General features: G+C 40.7%; 1 protein-coding gene across 1 annotated transcript in view; it reads left to right on the forward strand.

Moving 5' to 3' along the window:
• The window catches only part of LOC137297979 (nuclear hormone receptor E75-like), a 31,667-nt gene extending 21,108 nt beyond the window's left edge, over nucleotides 1–10,559 (forward strand). The window contains exons 4-7 of the mRNA XM_067829993.1: nucleotides 557–701; nucleotides 2,583–2,779; nucleotides 7,278–7,653; nucleotides 8,188–10,559. Coding sequence (XP_067686094.1) covers nucleotides 557–701; nucleotides 2,583–2,779; nucleotides 7,278–7,653; nucleotides 8,188–8,399 — 930 coding nt within the window. The 3' untranslated portion in view covers nucleotides 8,400–10,559. The remainder of the gene's footprint in view (nucleotides 1–556; nucleotides 702–2,582; nucleotides 2,780–7,277; nucleotides 7,654–8,187) is intronic.
• The last annotated feature ends 8,171 nt before the right edge of the window (nucleotides 10,560–18,730 follow it).

Raw genomic sequence — 18,730 nt, forward strand, 5'->3', positions numbered from 1 at the left:
TACAGTACATTGATTCTGATGTGTTACTGAATTAATTAATATTAAGGGTACAGTTGAGTTTGAGAGCAGCAGGTGTGGAAGAGGAAATGAGGGTTGGAAAGGAGGAATGGAGATGTACCAAGTCTGGCTCTTACATTCTTGGTACAAGAATTGCAAGCAAATCACAATGAAAATACACAAAGAATGAATGAACGTATTTCCTAATTGTCCTTTCAAAATATCGAATCCGGCATAAAAAATGCATTATAAAAATGATTTACAAAACGAGACAGCATTTGTTCTGAAATTGTGCATTTCATGACACCTTCCCCTCAATATCTATGATTCAGTCCCAAACTAAAGAAAATATTAATATTTTTATGATATTTTTTTCTTTATCTTCACGATTATAATGATACATATTGTACTTGTATGATATTTATGTATCTGTCGATGTCTTTGTTAGGGCCGTAAGACTACAGATAACACGATCCTGGGCAGGACATTGTCATCTACTCAGGTCCAAATCCCACTGAATATGTTGCAGACGTCACTAGCTTCCAATTTCAATTTGCAGGGTTTTTTCCGACGGACAATCCGACAGAACATCACCTACAAACCGTGTGATAACCCCAAGGGATGCCTCATCATGAGAATCAGCAGGAACAGGTGTCAGTTCTGTCGGTTACAGAAATGCCTAACTGTTGGCATGTCACATGAGTGTGAGTGTTGCCTAACTGATGTGTTACTGTCAGATTATGTCTGTGGGATAACGCGTCATAGTAACTCTTGCGTTACGGAGGGATCAGTTAGGCTGTGTTTTTGTCCTAGAAATATTTATAACTATAGATTATTTATATCGAAGAAAATGCCAAACAGAGAGGAGTCCAGACTAATTTTGAACTCCTTCGAGCGCAGGCGATCTTGATCTCCTAGATGATGAGCTGGACTCTTTTAGAATATGTTGTTTGGTCTGGGATTCAGACTAAGACCTAGTATAATGTTCTGGGATTCAGACTTAATATAATGTTCTGGGATGCAGACTAAGACCTAATAAAATGGTGTAAGATTCAGACTTAGACTTAATATAATGTCCTGGGATTCAGACTAAGACTTAACATAATGGTCTGGGATTCAGACTTGGGCTTAATATAATATTCTGGGATTCAGACTAAGACTTAATATAATGTTCTGGGATTCAGACTAAGACCTAGTATAATGTTCTGGGATTCAGACTAAGACTTAATGTAATGGTCTGGGATTCAGACTTGGGCTTAATATAATGTTCTGGGATTCAGACTTGGACTTAATGTAATGTTCTGGGATTCAGACTTGGGCTTAATATAATGTTCTGGGATTCAGACTAAGACCTAATATAATGTTCTGGGATTCAGACTAAGACTTAATGTAATGTTCTGGGATTCAGACTTGGGCTTAATATAATGTTCTGGGATTCAGACTAAGACCTAATATAATGTTCTGGGATTCAGACTAGGACCTAATATAATGTTCTGGGATTCAGACCAAGACCTAATATAATGTTCTGGGATTCCGACTAAGACCTAATGTAGTGTTCTGGGATTCAGACTAAGACCTAATATAATGTTCTGGGATTCAGACTAAGACTTAATGTAATGGTTTGGGATTCAGACTTGGGCTTAATATAATGTTCTGGGGTTCAGACTAAGACCTAATATAATGTTCTGGGATTCAGACTAAGACCTAATATAATGGTCTAGGATTCAGACTAAGACCTAATATAACGTTCTGGAATTCAGACTAAGACTTAATATAATGTTTTGGGATTCAGACTAAGACTTAATATAACGATCTGGAATTCAGACTAAGACTTAGCATAATGGTCTGGGATTCAGACTGAGACCTAATATAATGGTCTGGGATTCAGACTTGGGCTTAATATAATGGTCTGGTATTCAGACTTGGGCTTAATATGTGAAGAGCATTAATGTGTAATTAGACTTAGGTTTGCGGAATCGATTTTATTCTAAAGTGTTTTTTGTTCGACTTCTAATTCCTCATGGCGAATAGATGCCAGATTTCTTGATACAGTATTGCGATAAACTTATTCAGTGATAAATTGTAAACCAGGCAAAATATGCCGCATGCGGTATATACTCAATAATCCGAGGTTTCCAATTTTTCCGTCTGCTTACAAACAATAGTAGTGAGTGAGTGAGTTTAGTTTTACGCTGCACTCAGCAATATTCCAGCATAATGGAGGCTACGAACAACAGTAACTATCAAGAATCAAATTTTCCGGGTAAAATCTGTTCCTTTTAGAGAGTTATTTAAGTAATTTAGAGTTGCAGCGTGTGGCACTTTGACATTCCGTAATACAGTAGTCAGGGATAAGTGAAAGAATATTGTTTTGCGCCCCTTTTAGCAGTATCCCAGCAATATGACGACGGTGGCACACTACTTATGGATTTTTCATCTTGTACCCATGTGGGAATGCAACCCCAGTGTTGGTAGACTAGACTTGGTATGTTCATATCTATGGTTATCCTGTGTGGTTGTGGTTTCAGAAGTTGTAGTGTTGTCGTGGATCGTGCCTAATGTGTTTGTGTTTGTCTCCCCTTCAGCTGTACGGTTAGGACGCTGCCCGAAAAAGGACCGACCGTCTAGCGCCAATTTCTTTGTCCTTCCACAAAACCAAAGTGGCGCTGTTGACGTGGACAAGCAGGTGAAGAACGAGCAGATGGTTCTGTGCATACACGACGCCTTCAAGTCCGCCTTCAAGGAGTTCCACAGAGTGTCGAGCGAAGCCGCCCCTGCTGAGGTCAGTACAGCCTCGGTATATTGTCTGTGTGAAACAAATACACAACAACCAGTGTGAGGTTATGACATGCAAAAGTCAAGATTTCTACTGATAACGTTTAGCAATATTCGCATTTGTGTCTATTTTATGTTTTCAAAGGACGTGTTAATACTCTTCTCTTAAAATATGTTTTATTCTATCACAGTTCTTAAATCATATTATTTTCTGCTCTTTATAGTCGCGCTATAGTCCTTTATGCGGTTGGTGGAAATTCTTGACCGAGTCATGTGCCAGATGCTAGACTGTGTCTGAACTTCGGCTGAGTCATATCTCAGATACCGGGTTGTGTCTGAAATTTGGTCAAGCCATATGCCAAATACTGGATTGTGTTTGAACGTTTTGTAAAGTCATAAGTCAAATGCTGGATTGTGTCTGAAGTTTGGCCAAGTGATATGTCAGATACTGGATTGCGTCTGAACTTTTAACTCAACAAAATACTAGATTGTCTGAACTTTGGTCAAGCCATATGTGAGATACTGGATTATGTCTGAAATTTGGTCAAATCATATGTCAAATACAAGGTTCTGTTTGAACTTTGGCTGTCATATGTCAGATACTGGTTTGTGTCTGAACTTTGGTCAGGTCATATTTCAGATACTAGATTGTATCTGAACTTTGGTCAAGTCATATATGAGATACTGGATTGTGTCTGAACTTTGACCCAGTCAGATGCTGGGTTGTATCTGAACTTTGACTCAGATTCTAGGATGTGTCTGAACTTTGATGACGGCAAATGCCAGATACTGGGTTGTATCTGAACTTTGGTCATATCATATGTGAGATACTAGATTGTGTCTAAATTTCGCTCAAGTCATATATCAGATACTGGCTTTTGTCTAAAGTGCGTTACGTTGTCCTGTGGTGAAATTGGCCCGTATTCTTCGTGGCTGCGGTCATACCCAGTTTGTCGTTGTCGTGTTTGATGACATGCAATCGAGCCTAGACAAAGCAGGACGGTGCTCCTAATATCAACCACGAATATGTCTCGATTCCTTGCCGTGCACCATGTGGGATTTTGCTGAATTTGTCGCAAAAATGTTACTCACTTGCTTGTTGTTTATCGGTTATCGCCTCGTTTTACCCCCGTCATCGCAATTTTTATGGTTAGTTATCGGGCCATCCTTGTTACATTGTCGGAATCGTACAGTGAACTTGTATGATTTCTCATGATTTCTTACATCTTTTTGCTCTGTAGCTCTTTTAGCCTCATTCAGTATTTGCGCGTGTGAGATCGAAACTCGCTTCGTGTATTGTAAAAACATTGATTTGTAATTTTCTGGATAGGGAGATAAAGGTCAACAGTTATTTGAAGATCTGATGGAGAGTCCATGTTGTACGATTTAGCGACTGTTGATTTTTGTATCTAGCCTCGTTCGACTGAATATGTTTTTCTATGTTTGTGAAGTATTTTGTATATTTAATCACCCGTTTCTATGATTTCGCAAATAATGTGTTTACCTCGTTGACTTCAGAGCAAAGACCGTAGTCCATCACCGTATCGATTGTGTGGGATCCGCCATGTTGGCGGGCAAACGAAAATAGTGCATTACCGTAAAATATGTACCACTGGGCGGCGGGAAATGAGCCCTGTATAACGTCTTTATATACCGCTTATTGGGCTAAATTAACCACTCACAAATAAGTATTTGCTCAAGTCTTTGTAGAATGGCTTGCATACGTACGATTGTTCTATGAGACGAGGTTGAACAGCCGTTTTGTGTGCACTGCCTAACGCAGAAGTGACAGATGAATTGTCAGCGTAAGTATATGAAAGCGGCAGAATCAGTGCTGTGTTTTGCTTGCTCCTCGTGGTATTTTGACTTGTCCTCGAGAGGATCTCCGGTTCTGTTTTATTTTATGATCAGCTTGAGTTGTGAATGTCCTTGTCAGTATGTATGGAGTGTCTTGTAACAATGCTATAAACCTACAACCACAATACAAGGAACTTAATATAGCACTCTGGTGGAGAAATACCTGTAGATTACTGAAGTCACATTGAAGTCTTTGTAGAAACAGGTTATACCAGGGAAACGACCTTTACTACCTTTACAAACCCACGGGTAGGTTGTCTTTGTGGGCACATGTTTTCGTGGATATATTCATAACAATGACATTTGTACAGGTATGAACTTAGTGTACTTGATCACAGAATATTGTGTCAGTTTATTATATACCTAGGGTGAAGGTAAGTGTGAAAACGTGGGCTTGGTTTAGCTTCATTTTTTATGTGTCTCATTATTGAGTTTGATGTGGGAGGGATGCTCTAACTGGCGCAGAGCGACACGCACATGATGTTTTGAAGAAGAAACCAGATGGAAGAAAATCTAAAAACATGAATTTATGAAAGCCTTTAATATAATACTAAGCATGTCTTACAAGGCTTAAGGGGCACAATTGTGTTCATTTTTTAACAATAAAGAATATACCCTCTGAAGATACACACAGTCCTAGATATGGGCACAAGATCATTGTTATGTTCATTGAAAAAAATGAATTTAACCACAGGAGACACACACAACGCTGGATATGAAAACTGTTTCCTAAAATACTAAGCATGTACTCGTAAGACATAATTAGGCAGAGTCCAATTTTTAAAAAATGAATTTAACCCCTGAAGATGCTCACAACGCTGAGTATGAAAGCACTTTTCTATACTGCTAAGCCTGGCCTCACAAGACCTAAGTGGAAACAGTTAAATGAATTTAACCATTGAAGATACACACAAGGCCGGATATGAAAACTGTTTGATATAACACTAAGCATTTGTCCACAAGACATAGACACAGGTTCATCTAAGACTAGAAAGAAATATTCAGCTCTCTGGGCAAGTATTTTTAAATAAGTATACTGGTGAAATGATAGTTTCCTTTTCTTGAGTCTTAAACAAATGTTTACCCTTTATTGTCGCGGAAATGTTTTGTTACGTTGCCACGATGTACTGTTGTATAAACAGTATTTCAACCGTTGTGTGAAAAAGCACGCTCTTTGTTCAAACCTACAGGTTCCTTTAAACTGTTACAAGCGCATATTGAACCTTCTGCACTAATCGCAAGCCGTACGACTTTGTCACAAAGCGTCGGTATGTCAAGCTATATTTGTAACGCGATGTAGGTGGTCACATATCCCTTGAGAAGGGTCGGTTTTCTGTGGGAAGTCTTTTATAAGAACTACACACGACATTAAGGTTGAATAATATTGTTAAAAGGTCTTTTGCATTACGGGCACATGTCTGTCAGCTTTTAATACCGAGTACACTGCTGTAGGCGCGTATTGATCATGTGCATATTGTTATATTCTTTGTGTTTCGTAAGCCCACATCTATCATCTCCGGCAATTGAGACAAGTACATTTACGGGGTAGAGAGCAACATATGCACCAGCTGTGTTACATCAACGCAATTCATTTTATACTGGTGTTGGAATAATTGTTTTTATTTGAATTTTTATTTGAATTTGTTTGTTGTTGTTTTTTTAGTTTTAAAATTGTAATTGGTTACTGGATACTCATGATCGGCGAAATCGAACTGATTGTCAGCATTTGTGTAGTCCTCAGTAAAACTACACAGCAAACAAACAAAAATGGTTTTGCTTGATTATTTATTGATTTTATTTATTTCTTTTTTTAAAAAAAATACAACCGTTTATCTCTCCCTAGTAATAGATAAACATGCAGGTAAATAGACGTGACATTTGAGCGAGTATAGTTTTACGCCGCACTCAACAGCATTCCGGCGATCTTTACATAATCAAATCAGGACCAGACAGTCCAGTGATCAGCAGCATGAGCATCAATGTACACAATTGGGATACGATCATATGTAATACTATCAACCAAGTCAGCGAGTCTGACCACCAATCCAGTTAGTCGCCTCTTGCGACAAGCCTTGGCACTTAAGGCTTCTGGTCTCAAGGGTCTTGTCCCTAAAGCCCTACTGTTGCCTTACAGGGGATGTTCCTGATATTAACAGTCTGGTCTTTACACTTAAGCCCTTACTTTGAAACCAACGACTCTCTTCTAGAAAGGTTTCTCCTTTAAAAAGTCCGGTCGTCACACTTAAGTCCTAATTTACAAACCAACAGTTTATATCAGGGGCAGGTTTCTGGTTGAAAGAGTCCGGTCTTCACACTCAAGTGCTACTTAGAGAGCCGTGAAGATCCGGGGTAGAATAGATCTTCAGCAACCCATGCTTGCCCCCAGAGGCGACTGTGCTTGTCGTAAGAGGCGAGTAACGAGATCGGATTGTCAGACTCGATGACTTGGTTGACACATATCATCGGTTCCCAGCTGCAGATCGATGTTCATGATGTTGATCAATGGATTGTCTTCTCCAGACTCGATTATTTACAGACCGCCGCCATATAGCTGGAATATTGTGTGGCGTAATACTCAACTCACTCACCCACTCACTCACTCACTCACTCACTCACTCACCCTAACTTTGAACTCAATTATGTTCCAGATGGAAGTGATATCCACTCAGGAAGAGTCGAAGAAAATCTACCTCCGGTATCTCCCAACCATGGTGAGGTGTATCTCCACATTCGCCAAGGAGATTCCACAGTTTCTTGACATCTCCTTGGAGGACCAACGTGTCCTCATCAAGTCCTGTTTGCTGGAGATGGCAGTCCTTTACGATTCCACCCACGTCCACCTGACAGACGGGGTTTGGGTGGACGAAAAACTCAAATTCCACATGGACATGGAGGCTCTTCCCATGCTTGGACTCATGGGAACAGTTTTCACGAATTTCCACCATGTTGTTCTTAAAATTAGAAAGTTTGAATTGACGGACGTGGAGCTGTCCCTTATCTGTGCAATTGTCCTCCTGTGTCCTGGTGAGCAACATATACTGAACAGCAAAAGAAACGCAACTGTTTTATCAAGGTTTTATAACAGAAGAATAAACATTAACGATTACTCTTATGAGATAATATCCACGGAAATATAGTCAATGGATTAAATTAGTAAAATCGTGAATTGTAAAAACGTAAGATACTTTTTTATATCCGCATAATTACCCCTGACACATCTGCCACAACAGGTAGATGAATGATCGTTTGTTCATTGTTCAGTGATGGTTTTTGACGTGTTTTAACGCTGAAGCCTGAAGCATGTTACAAGGAATGGGGTACGGTGGAGTAGCCCAGTGGTAAAGGCGATCGCTCGTCATTTTCAAGACCCGGGTTCGATTCTCCACACGGACACGGACACAGTGTGTAAAATCTATTTCTGGTGTCCCCCAAAGTGGTATTGCAGGAATATTGCTGACAATATCACGTAACTAAACTTACACTCACAACAAGGAATTTGATTTTGATTGTGAGAAGTAAAGCGTTTGAATATTTTGTAATCCAACTGACCTCTTTCAGATCGCGAAGGACTAAAGACGACGAAGATGTTAGAGAACCTTGAAACCGACTTGTGCATGGCCCTCAAGTGTCAACTGCTTCTGAACCATGGGGAAGGCGTCCTTCTCCTCGCCCGCATAATAAGCATGCTGGTCGATCTACGAACAATCTCTACAAAGTACCTGGAAGAAATTCTCAATGCTCAAGTGGACATGAGTTCGACCAAAGGTTGATCCGAACCCAGGGAGTAGAAGTTGTATCATAACGCAACTTGAAGCACGGCCTAGTGCATTCACGATCTGTGATAAATGTGAAGACACTTTCCACCGACAGATGGCAGCTCGGTGAACTTGTGACCTCTTGCCATGCAAACTGCAGCTTTTGTCGAAGGGAGATAACTCGATGATGTGCGTCGATGTTACTTTCGCAACGAGCGTTGTCGTACATTCCAGTTTTGTCTTTCACAATGGTATCCTTATATCATTCATGTGCTCTGGCTGTTTCTTGATATGTACAGTCAAACAAAACCCAGTGAAACTAAATGATTGTGTCTTAGGCTTTGTTATAGTAACATGTATGCATGTATTTTTTAAATATTTGTTTTGCAAACCAAACCGTTGGTTACCTACATACCAACACTAAATATGTTTCAGGGTGCAGTGAAAATTGCAAGCCTGTGGTTATATTTTAGGTGCGGAAATCCAACATATGACTCTCAAAATATTAACCGTATTAAGGTACTGTTGGTCATGCTATTTAATATATATATATAAGTGTATATTTTTGTTGTCTAATGGAATGTAAGGGAAATCGTGATATTTGCTGTTGGAGGGTTTGTTTCAGCTAATGCGATTACGTTCATGTGGAGAGGGTAGAAAGATTATATTTTCCAACGAAACCAGATAGGCTTAGCGTATCTGATACTGATCCTCAAAAAACAACAACAAACAAACAAACAAAAAAACGGGTTACCAAGTCATGATCTCATAAGCTGGGAAGAAGTTGCTCAAAATATGAAACCGAGCACAAGGCTCTGTCATGATGCATCATATATACATATATATTATGAAACCAAATCCCGTATAGATTATAAGAACTCAAACATCAAAACGCAAGAATAAAACAGTCCAGACCATAATAGTGGAATAATTTATATGGAAGCTATACATCGTGTAGAAAAAGATCGTATAGAGTCTATAGAAAGTATGCTAATGGGACATAAAAGCCTTATCGGTAGAGTTGATCGTAAACAACCGAACACGTCCGTCCGTAATGGTAACTTGAGTTAAAAGAGATGCCTGATCTCCCGGATCGGTCGTAAAGGGAGGTAACTGTGTCCACTGTCTGGTTTGATTTCATCATGACGTCATGTTAGTCTCTGCTTGACCTGGTCTTGATTCGATTAAGGTCAGAATGGCGTGATGTAGTTGGAATATTGGAAGAAGCATGGTTGTGTGCGTGAGGTGTACGCAAACACGTGAGTCTAATGTCATGACCTATCTTTGTGGGCTGTGCTGTCTTATACGAGTAGTGTGGTATTTTGTGCTCATTTCTTGTTTTTTACTATATTTGTGTTTCAAGGAGGTTATAACGTTAACCTCTTAATCATTATATACCACACGCCACTACACTACACTACACTACAGAAATATATTAAGGTTGATGCTATAGTTAGTGATGTACTGGGGTAAAAACAATCACACTAGTGATTCTCTCTCTCTCTCTCTCTCAAATGCCGCGTAAACTGAACTCACTCATCTATCTATCTATCTATCTATCTATCTATCTATCTATCTATCTATCTATCTATCTATCTATCTATCTATCTATCTATCTATCTATCTAAATGACTCAGTCGTCTATGGGGAATAGGGCAGTTTAGTCCAGATGTCAGTTATCTACCGTTGCCACTCATTCCGGTTAAACTGTTTCGGGTTGCAACTGTTTTAAGTTTTTAAACAACCCGATGTCTTCTGGCCTGATTTATGGAGAAATACTTAGTCATCCTCGACATTTCTGTGTGGTGACTCTATGATAATTTCTGCACAAATTGTGTTCCTCTGTTACATGCTATAGATGCATATTTTATTAGAACTTGTTTTATTCCTGCTGAATGGCCTATTTGATGCTGAGAATGTAGCGCGTGTATGTTGACAGTATGTACGTAAATGGACTTTAACTTACAAAGTGCTTGGTGAGTTCTGTTTTTTTACAAATTTTATATTGATTGTGTGGTCGTTTGTATGTACGTCGTGTAGATTAAAGGACGTGCTGAGGGTACTGAAATTTTGCTTATTTATTGATTGTGTACATAAAAACACGTGTATCTTTATATTGGACTTATTTTCTTTGCCACAACGTAATCAGAGTTGAATAAATCTTATTCAGAATAATAGCCTAGTTTTGTGGTTATTGCCAGGTAACTAGTTTGAGTTTATCAGAATATACAACCGGTTCACCCCGTGTGTGTTTCTAGGCTTGCCTTTACTGTACCCGCGTTCCTTGCCTTCTCTAAAGTGGTACACCCGTGAAGAGTCGGGTATATATTGAATTGTTTTCAGCGTCTCGTAAGAGTGATTGAGTATGGTTTTATGTCGCTTTTAGCAACATTCCAGCAATATTACGGAGGGGGACACCAGAAATTGGCTTCACACATTGTACCCATGTGGGAGGATTCGAACCCCGGTCAAAGCTATAACCACTAGGCTACCGATGTGAGAGGATTCGAACCCCGGTCAAAGCTAGAACCACTCGGCTACCCATGTGAGAGGATTCGAACCCCAGTCAAAGCTATAACCACTAGGCTACCAATGTGAGAGGATTCGAACCCCGGTCAAAGCTATAACCACTAGGCTACCGATGTGAGAGGATTCGAACCCCGGTCAAAGTTAGGACCACTAGGCTACCCATGTGAGAGGATTCGAACCCCGGTCAAAGCTATAACCACTAGGCTACCGATGTGAGAAGATTCGAACCCCGGTCAAAGTTAGGACCACTAGGCTACCCATGTGAGAGGATTCGAACCCCGGTCAAAGCTATAACCACTAGGCTACCGATGTGAGAGGATTCGAACCCCGGTCAAAGTTAGGACCACTAGGCTACCCATGTGAGAGGATTCGAACCCCGGTCAAAGCTATAACCACTAGGCTACCGATGTGAGAAGATTCGAACCCCGGTCAAAGCTATAACAACTAGGCTACCGATGTGAGAGGATTCGAACCCCGGTCAAAGCTATAACAACTCGGCTACCTCACCACCTTCGTCTCATAAGAGGCCTAATGAGATCGGGTTGGCTGATCAGTTCACACGTCATCGAACCCCAACTTCGTAGCTTGGTGCTCATGCAGTAACTCACTGGAATATCAGGTCGGTAGTTTACAGATCATAGAACACAGATCACAAATCAGTTGAAGTTATATAAGCAACCTTGGGCTGCAGATTCTCCTTTGCTGATTGACCGTGTATGGGAGTTTGACTCCTGAGTGTGTCTAGGACTTCGGACGAAAACACCAAACCGACGAATAAGATCACTTTGGGCTTTCCATCCACATGATGAGTTTGTTGGATAGCCACGTGGTTAAAGTGTTCGCTTGTCACGGGCTCTACTCCCAGGTACAACGTGTGAAGTCCACTCTGGTATATCCCAATGTGATATTGCTTGAATATTGTTAAAAGCGGCGTAACACCTCACTCACTCACTCACTCATTCCACGTCATGCTTGTACACCCCGACGGGAAGACTGTTAAGAGCAGCGGTAAATCTCACTCACTCAGGTGCAAAAAATTATCCGTGGTTTTCAGTTACCCGTTGAAATAGAGTGAACATACAGCGAACATATGGCTTACTCTTCGCTTGCGTTTAAGTAGAAAGATTATATTTTATCATAGTCTCACATGCTGATCAACATCATGCACGTGCCCAAAACACACTTTTATGCAAAATGCATATGGCAGTCAAACTAGATTTCCTTGAAACTAATCTTAAATTTAAAAATAAACCGCACTGGTGATAAATATTTAGGTACGCTTGTTAAAACACACACATACACACACACCAAGAGCTTTTACACGTGTACGTCCAAAACAGATTCACATCGAACCATATGTGACCATCCTGCCCACGCCCCCAGACACACACACGTGCAGTTGCTCACAGAGGCATAATATACCGTCTGTCACACACATCAATATCAAGACCGGAGCATACCTCAGAGATGAAAGGCACACATCACCACACAGTCCCGTGTTTGTAGCTTTTACATGGGTGAACACATAAACGAAATCCATCGACTTAGGTGTACGTACAAACATCAAACTGCGACCCAGGGATCGAGTACCAAGACACATGCTGTGCAGTCTACACGCTCACACCCAAACGCACTTGCCCATCCACTTATCAGCACCCCTACACATCCGACCAGACATAGACACTACCTCCTCCAACATCCCCTACCCATCCTTTCCATAACATAGCACATCATCACACATGAATACATTCAGTCAGTCATTTAGTCCTCACACCTATCCAACGCACGCAAACACACGTGCGCACGCACGCACACACACACACCTCCCCTAGTCCGAAACACAAACATACTCTTGCTCGTCTTTACATTCTGAAACAAATATATCCCAGAAAGAACAAGCAAGTATAAAACATGTGGCAAGTCAAGATTTTCTAGATGGTATCTAGATTTCCCCGTTTCTAAAAATGAAGAAAGTCTCTGGGCTCAATTTCATTGATTTTATGAACAGCATTTATCTGAAACACATGTTCATGACCAAGAATGTGCACCCAAGTGATCGTACAACCAATCAGCGCCAATCAAACCACTGTACACAAGGAACCAGGAGCATTCTCATAAAAACGCTCACACACATATATACATACATTAAATATAACACACATCAAAACATGTTGAGATACATACGAGTACACAAGCACCACTGTACAATGTACAAATAATTTAGAGTGAGTGAGTCAGTCAGTATTGTTTTACTTTCCTTTAAGCAATATTCCAGCAGTATCACGGCAGGGTACACCAGGACTGGGCTTCAGACATTGTACCCATGCAGGGAATCGAACCCAGGCTAGCTATTCTCGAAACGTTCGTAACCCTACGAACTTCTTAAGCTTATTCTTAAAAAACTGGCTACGATCGCAGTTACGAATTCTTAGGGTTACGAACGTATCGAGAATAAGGGCCCAGGCTAGCTATTCTCGATACGTCAGTAGATTTGCGAAGTTCTTAAGTCCATACTTAACACATTGGCTACGATCAAAGTTTAGAATTCTTCGGGCTACGAACGTTTCGAGAATAAGGACCCAGACCTTCGGCCTTCAGCGTGACGTGCTAACACTTTAGCCACTAGGCAACCCCACAAACCCTCTTAATGCGTGTATGATTTGGGCTTGAACTGTGCATTGTTTTGACGACCAGTTCCAGTATCGCAGCCTTTTGATACCCTTAGCTGCTTGGGCAAATCCACCTTTCAAGCGTACGCGTTTTTGTCCCAGTTATTGTAAGGATACATAGCGAAACACATACAACCGTCGCATTTCAAGTCTTCTCAAATGTAACATCATGTGAAAAATAATTTTAATACAAAAGTTGTTAAAAGGTAAATTGAGAGAGCCTTTATTTACTCGTATACCTAAGGAGGATAAATCCTAATTTGATTTGTTTTGACACTTTAATTTGTCAACAGAATAATTCAAATAATCCTTTTTCCTTGCTATAGCAAGCTGCACGTCTCTGTGCATGGTGCATATGCAGTCTCTGCCTTGAAACTGATCGATCTGAATATATATCAAGTATACATGTATGGATGACAACTTCATTAATTCTAGGGCCCTTGAAGGTTCGTGGTAGAACAGGCCTTCAGCAACCCATGCTTGGCATAAAAGGCGACCGTGCTTGTTGTATGAGGCAACTAAAGGGGTCGGGTGGTCAGGCTCGCTAACCTGGTTGGCACATGCCATTGGTTCCCAATTGCGCAGTTCAATGCTCATGCTGTTGATCACTGGATTGTCTGATCCAGTCTCAATTATTTACAAACCTCCGCCATATAGCTGGTATTTTGCTGAGTGTGGCGTAAAACTAAATTCACTCACACTCATTCATTCTAGAGCACGACGTTTCAATACAGGTTCTTGTATCGTTTTCCAGTATGAATTCATACCTGAAAACGGCACAGTAACCTGTATCGAAACATCGTGCTCTAGAATTAAAGAAGTCGTATATATACTTGTTGTCTATCCACTTCCAACTTGTTAAATGTCACTTGTTAAAGAAGTCTATCTGAATATATCGACATCAAGAAAAAGAATGCTGGTCAACGGAGCTGTTTAGTTCCTTCAGCTCTTAGCGGTAGTTAAAAAGAACATAAAGTTCTTGGTTATCATATTGCCAGTGTTTATCTGATTTATATGTTTCAGTTAGATGCATCTATAAGAATAAAATTATCTTTGACAGAGGCGGTTCTTAGAAACGTGTTGATAGTGACAATATTTAGCGTGTAGCTCGTCATCGAGACCTGTTGTTGTCTCCCCTCAACTGCCTGTGTACAGTTCTCGCCTAGTGTGTCCCTCAGCCCCTAACACACTTTCACTTTCCACCCTTACAGCCCTTGTGGGAACGTTAAGTCCCAGAATGGAGCAAGTCTAGATTTCCGCTGGTTTAGAATCTCAATTCTCACAGGACTCCATTTCAGTTTAAAATGAATATTTTTTTTCTATCGCCTATATATTCAGAGACTTAGCGTTAGCCTAATTAAGTTTCCCTGAAGGGGTCGTTGAAGGAGTCGTTGTCGGCCAGGTACTAAAGAAATGTACCCCAGGTACCTTGCAGAGTACAGAAATGTACCCTAGCCAAAGTAAAGGTACTCTAGCCAAAGTATATGTACAGAAACGTACCCGGTACCCTAAACAGCAGATGAGTCCACGTTTGCCAAGCCAAATCCGAAACCGGTTTGTGATGTTGAGCGCTTTCTGGGCATCAAAACCCGATTTATTCGCCTTGTATTCTAACGTAGTCGAATATGGAGCTGATATTTTACAACTGACAGCCCAAGGAAGGTATATTGGTGTTCCTGACGAACACGCTGTGCCATGCTGATTTTTCCCGCGGTTTGACAGGCAGGAATAAAGGTACACGTTCGAGAAACCGGTTCAGCGCTGATCGCGATGCAGAATGGGGTCGTCCTAGGGTACGATTCTGTACATTCACTATGCCTAGGGTACACTTCTGTATACAGAAAGGTACCTGGGGTACATTTCTGCAGTACCTGTTCCGACAACGACCCCTTCAGCGCTACTAACTGGTTTCAACCGAAGAAGTACCTGAGCTATTAATGTGACTTTTTCATATCGATTCCGTAGATGCATCAAGGTTGTCTTGAGTGCTGACTTGCTGCAGATTACGTCTCCATAGAGATGATATAGTGTTTCGCTGAACATCATGTCTGGACGCGATATTCTGGGTAGACTTCTTGGAGAATGTTGGTCTGGTCAACCTAGGCTCGAAAGGGAGAAACTGTTCTTGGTAAACAAAATACACACACCCATGAATCTGGTAATGGAGTTGGGAGAAAAGGATTACAGGAGTAGAGGATTAAAAAGGTTTCAGTAGCAACGTTTTACTTAGTAAGGCGAAATAGTTTTATGTGTATAAAGTAACAGCATGATCCAAGCTCACCAATTCAGTGGAGACATGCAACGGTTATAATTTTGAACATTTAATACAAGTTAATTAGCTACTAAAACCTCAGTCAAAAATGTAGTTGATATTACAAATTGAATTTCTCACTTAATAAGAAATTAAAACTGTAGTGTATAACCTATGTCAACCTGCAGTAGGAATATGCAAAATGGCAGGCATAAGAAAGATAGAGTTTGTAACGTTGCAGGAAGCACCCCGACTCATCTTGCTATACAGTTATGTGCCTAGAGCTACTGCCCTGCTGCTGCTGCGACTGCATTGTATCCAAGGGGTCGAGGATGACGCCAGATTCCCCATCCGACTTTGGAATCATCACCTGACAGTCGGACCCGCACCAACAACAACTTGATCTCACAGCAGACTCAACCCCACCGTGCCCCATCGCCATCCAAATATCGACTCGTTTATCACCGTTATCTCTACAGATGACTGTTACAATAACATCGGTACTGAAGACATGGTGAAGATGGAACAGAGAGACATGAAGACACAAATCACGGAATCACACGCTGACACGTGGATGTTTACTCCTAATAACCTTTTAATAAGTCCAAAGACAGCCTTTCAATATTTAAGTCTTTATTATATCCCTATATCTCAGGCCCATCAGGCAGTAGCCTGCCAACATGACAATTAGGCTAAGTAAACAAAAGTGAAATGTTTCTCGGGCATCGACGCGTCATTTTTATTTGTGCGCGAAACAATTTTTTATTGCCATTAAAAAAAAATTGACTTCCCGATCACCCTCCTTTGTCCCATACGAATGACTGTAAGAACGAGTGTGACTGAATAATACAACTCATTAAAACGTGTTAAACTTTCCAAACTGTGAGAGAGAAAAAAAATAAAAATGTGTTCCTCCATCGTAACCTTTTCCTATCAAAAATTGAAAGAAAGTCCATGAAAAAAATGTGCCCGAGAAACATTTATTTTTTTATGTAGCCTTAAAGACATATAAAAGAGATTCCAGGTTGAGAGAGAGCGATCTGACCTTATAAATCGAAAAGAGGCCCTTCCTCCCGTTGTCAGACAACTGTAGCAGGGAAATTGAGAACCGGTTATCATAATTAAATATTAGGTGCACTGAAGTGATAAAGAAGATTGAGACTGCAGACAAGGCAGGATTGCTCAGATTGAATTTGGAGCAGTCTCATTCACATCCTAGATTCTGCGGACCACCTACTAAACTTGCCTTATGACATTACAACAATCAAACATTATGTTGTGACATTTCAAATCGAAATCAGTGCTGACGTTATATTGCACGTAAAACAAGACCATGCATTTCTGAAAAAGCATGTGAAATATTGATATACTATGTTATGACATTTGTATGTCAATAAACAGTTCGTCATGCCCCTATTACCTCATGCACTTTTACTCACCTTGATCCTAAGCCTAATTAAATCACCTGCTGTTACACTGGCAAATTCAAATCTCGATTTGAGAAAAAAACGAGAAATCTATTTTCAAAATGTATGTATAGTAGGCTGTCTGCATTTATTAATTTTACCACGTGCCTAAAAAACATAGTTGTTTATACTATGGCTGAACTTCATCATGGACCAGTTTGTCAGCTTTGTGACATTTCATGAATAAATACTGCATTGTGTTACATCGAAGGCCACGAGCCTAACTGTGTAGAGGATTGACCCAACCTTTGTAACTTGTTACGACCGTTTTCCTCGTTTAGAGTTGTCTCGCATGAGCTGGGTTGTCCATGAGATTTTATACTCAATGGAGACTGCTCCACGTGCAAGCCCAACAAGCACTTTCCCTTCCATATGTGAATCTGTGTCACATAAATCGTCCACTTTAAACTTCCGTAAATGTGAGGTAATTCCATGTTTACGTCGTGCAATTTTAAGTCCACCCCATTCATCTCTTAAACCATCTCGGTGTCAAGTTGACCAGTCTAGCTCAGTGTCTCCTGGTCACTGCCACCCACTGGTTCTCATCCACTTTCTCCGTTTACTGCCACATTCGGTCCACCATCTGCTTGCATCAACTCTTTCAGTTGACCCGTTTTCACTTAGCTCCTTGGGGTGAGCGGGTAATTGAAACGGTCAGGCTCGGCCATTAGGGAAATACCCAAGTGATTTAGCTGAGAGCGTGTCTTCCAAAGCAACTTCAATAACTCGACCACAATATAATACAACATCCATACAGGCAATAAGGATAGGTAATGTGCAGTCAGGTGTGTTTCTATTTTCACGTCTTAACCCGCTCGGTCATAACACATTTACTCTGATAGCTTAGGTTTGTCATTGATGTGTAAATGGGCCAGAGTTAAAGGAAACCCTTCTGGTACACATGAGTGAGAGGATGAGTATAGCTGTATGTATGCTGTTTTTAGCAATGTCCTAGCAATATCACGTACGGGACACCAGATACACATCAGCTCTACACATTGTACATGTGGGAATCGAACTCGTGTCTTCGGCGTCACGTGCGGATACCTCATCCACTGGCCTACCACACCACCCTCTGGCGTAACAGAATATACTGTTTATAGGTATATGAGAGACATCAGCAATGCTGTTGTTTATTTATTGAATTCCGCTTCTTTGGGTTTTCGCATTTATGATGACTTAAAGGCAATTATTGGTGGTAATTTTAAGACCTCAGTCCCAATCCACAGTCCCAAACGCAACGATATTCGTTAGACAATGATAAAATATAGGGCTGCGAAGGGTCGTAATGTTACGCACGATTTGTGGATAGGGACTTGGGGACACACTGACTGCAAATGTGCCATCGCCCACGATGGCCGCTAAGGTTAAATGATCGTAAGTCACTAAGGTAACCTTAATTAGTGCATTGTTAAAGAATTAGACTTAAGG

Source organism: Haliotis asinina, chromosome 10 (assembly GCF_037392515.1).
Source record: "Haliotis asinina isolate JCU_RB_2024 chromosome 10, JCU_Hal_asi_v2, whole genome shotgun sequence".
NCBI lineage: Eukaryota > Metazoa > Mollusca > Gastropoda > Lepetellida > Haliotidae > Haliotis > Haliotis asinina.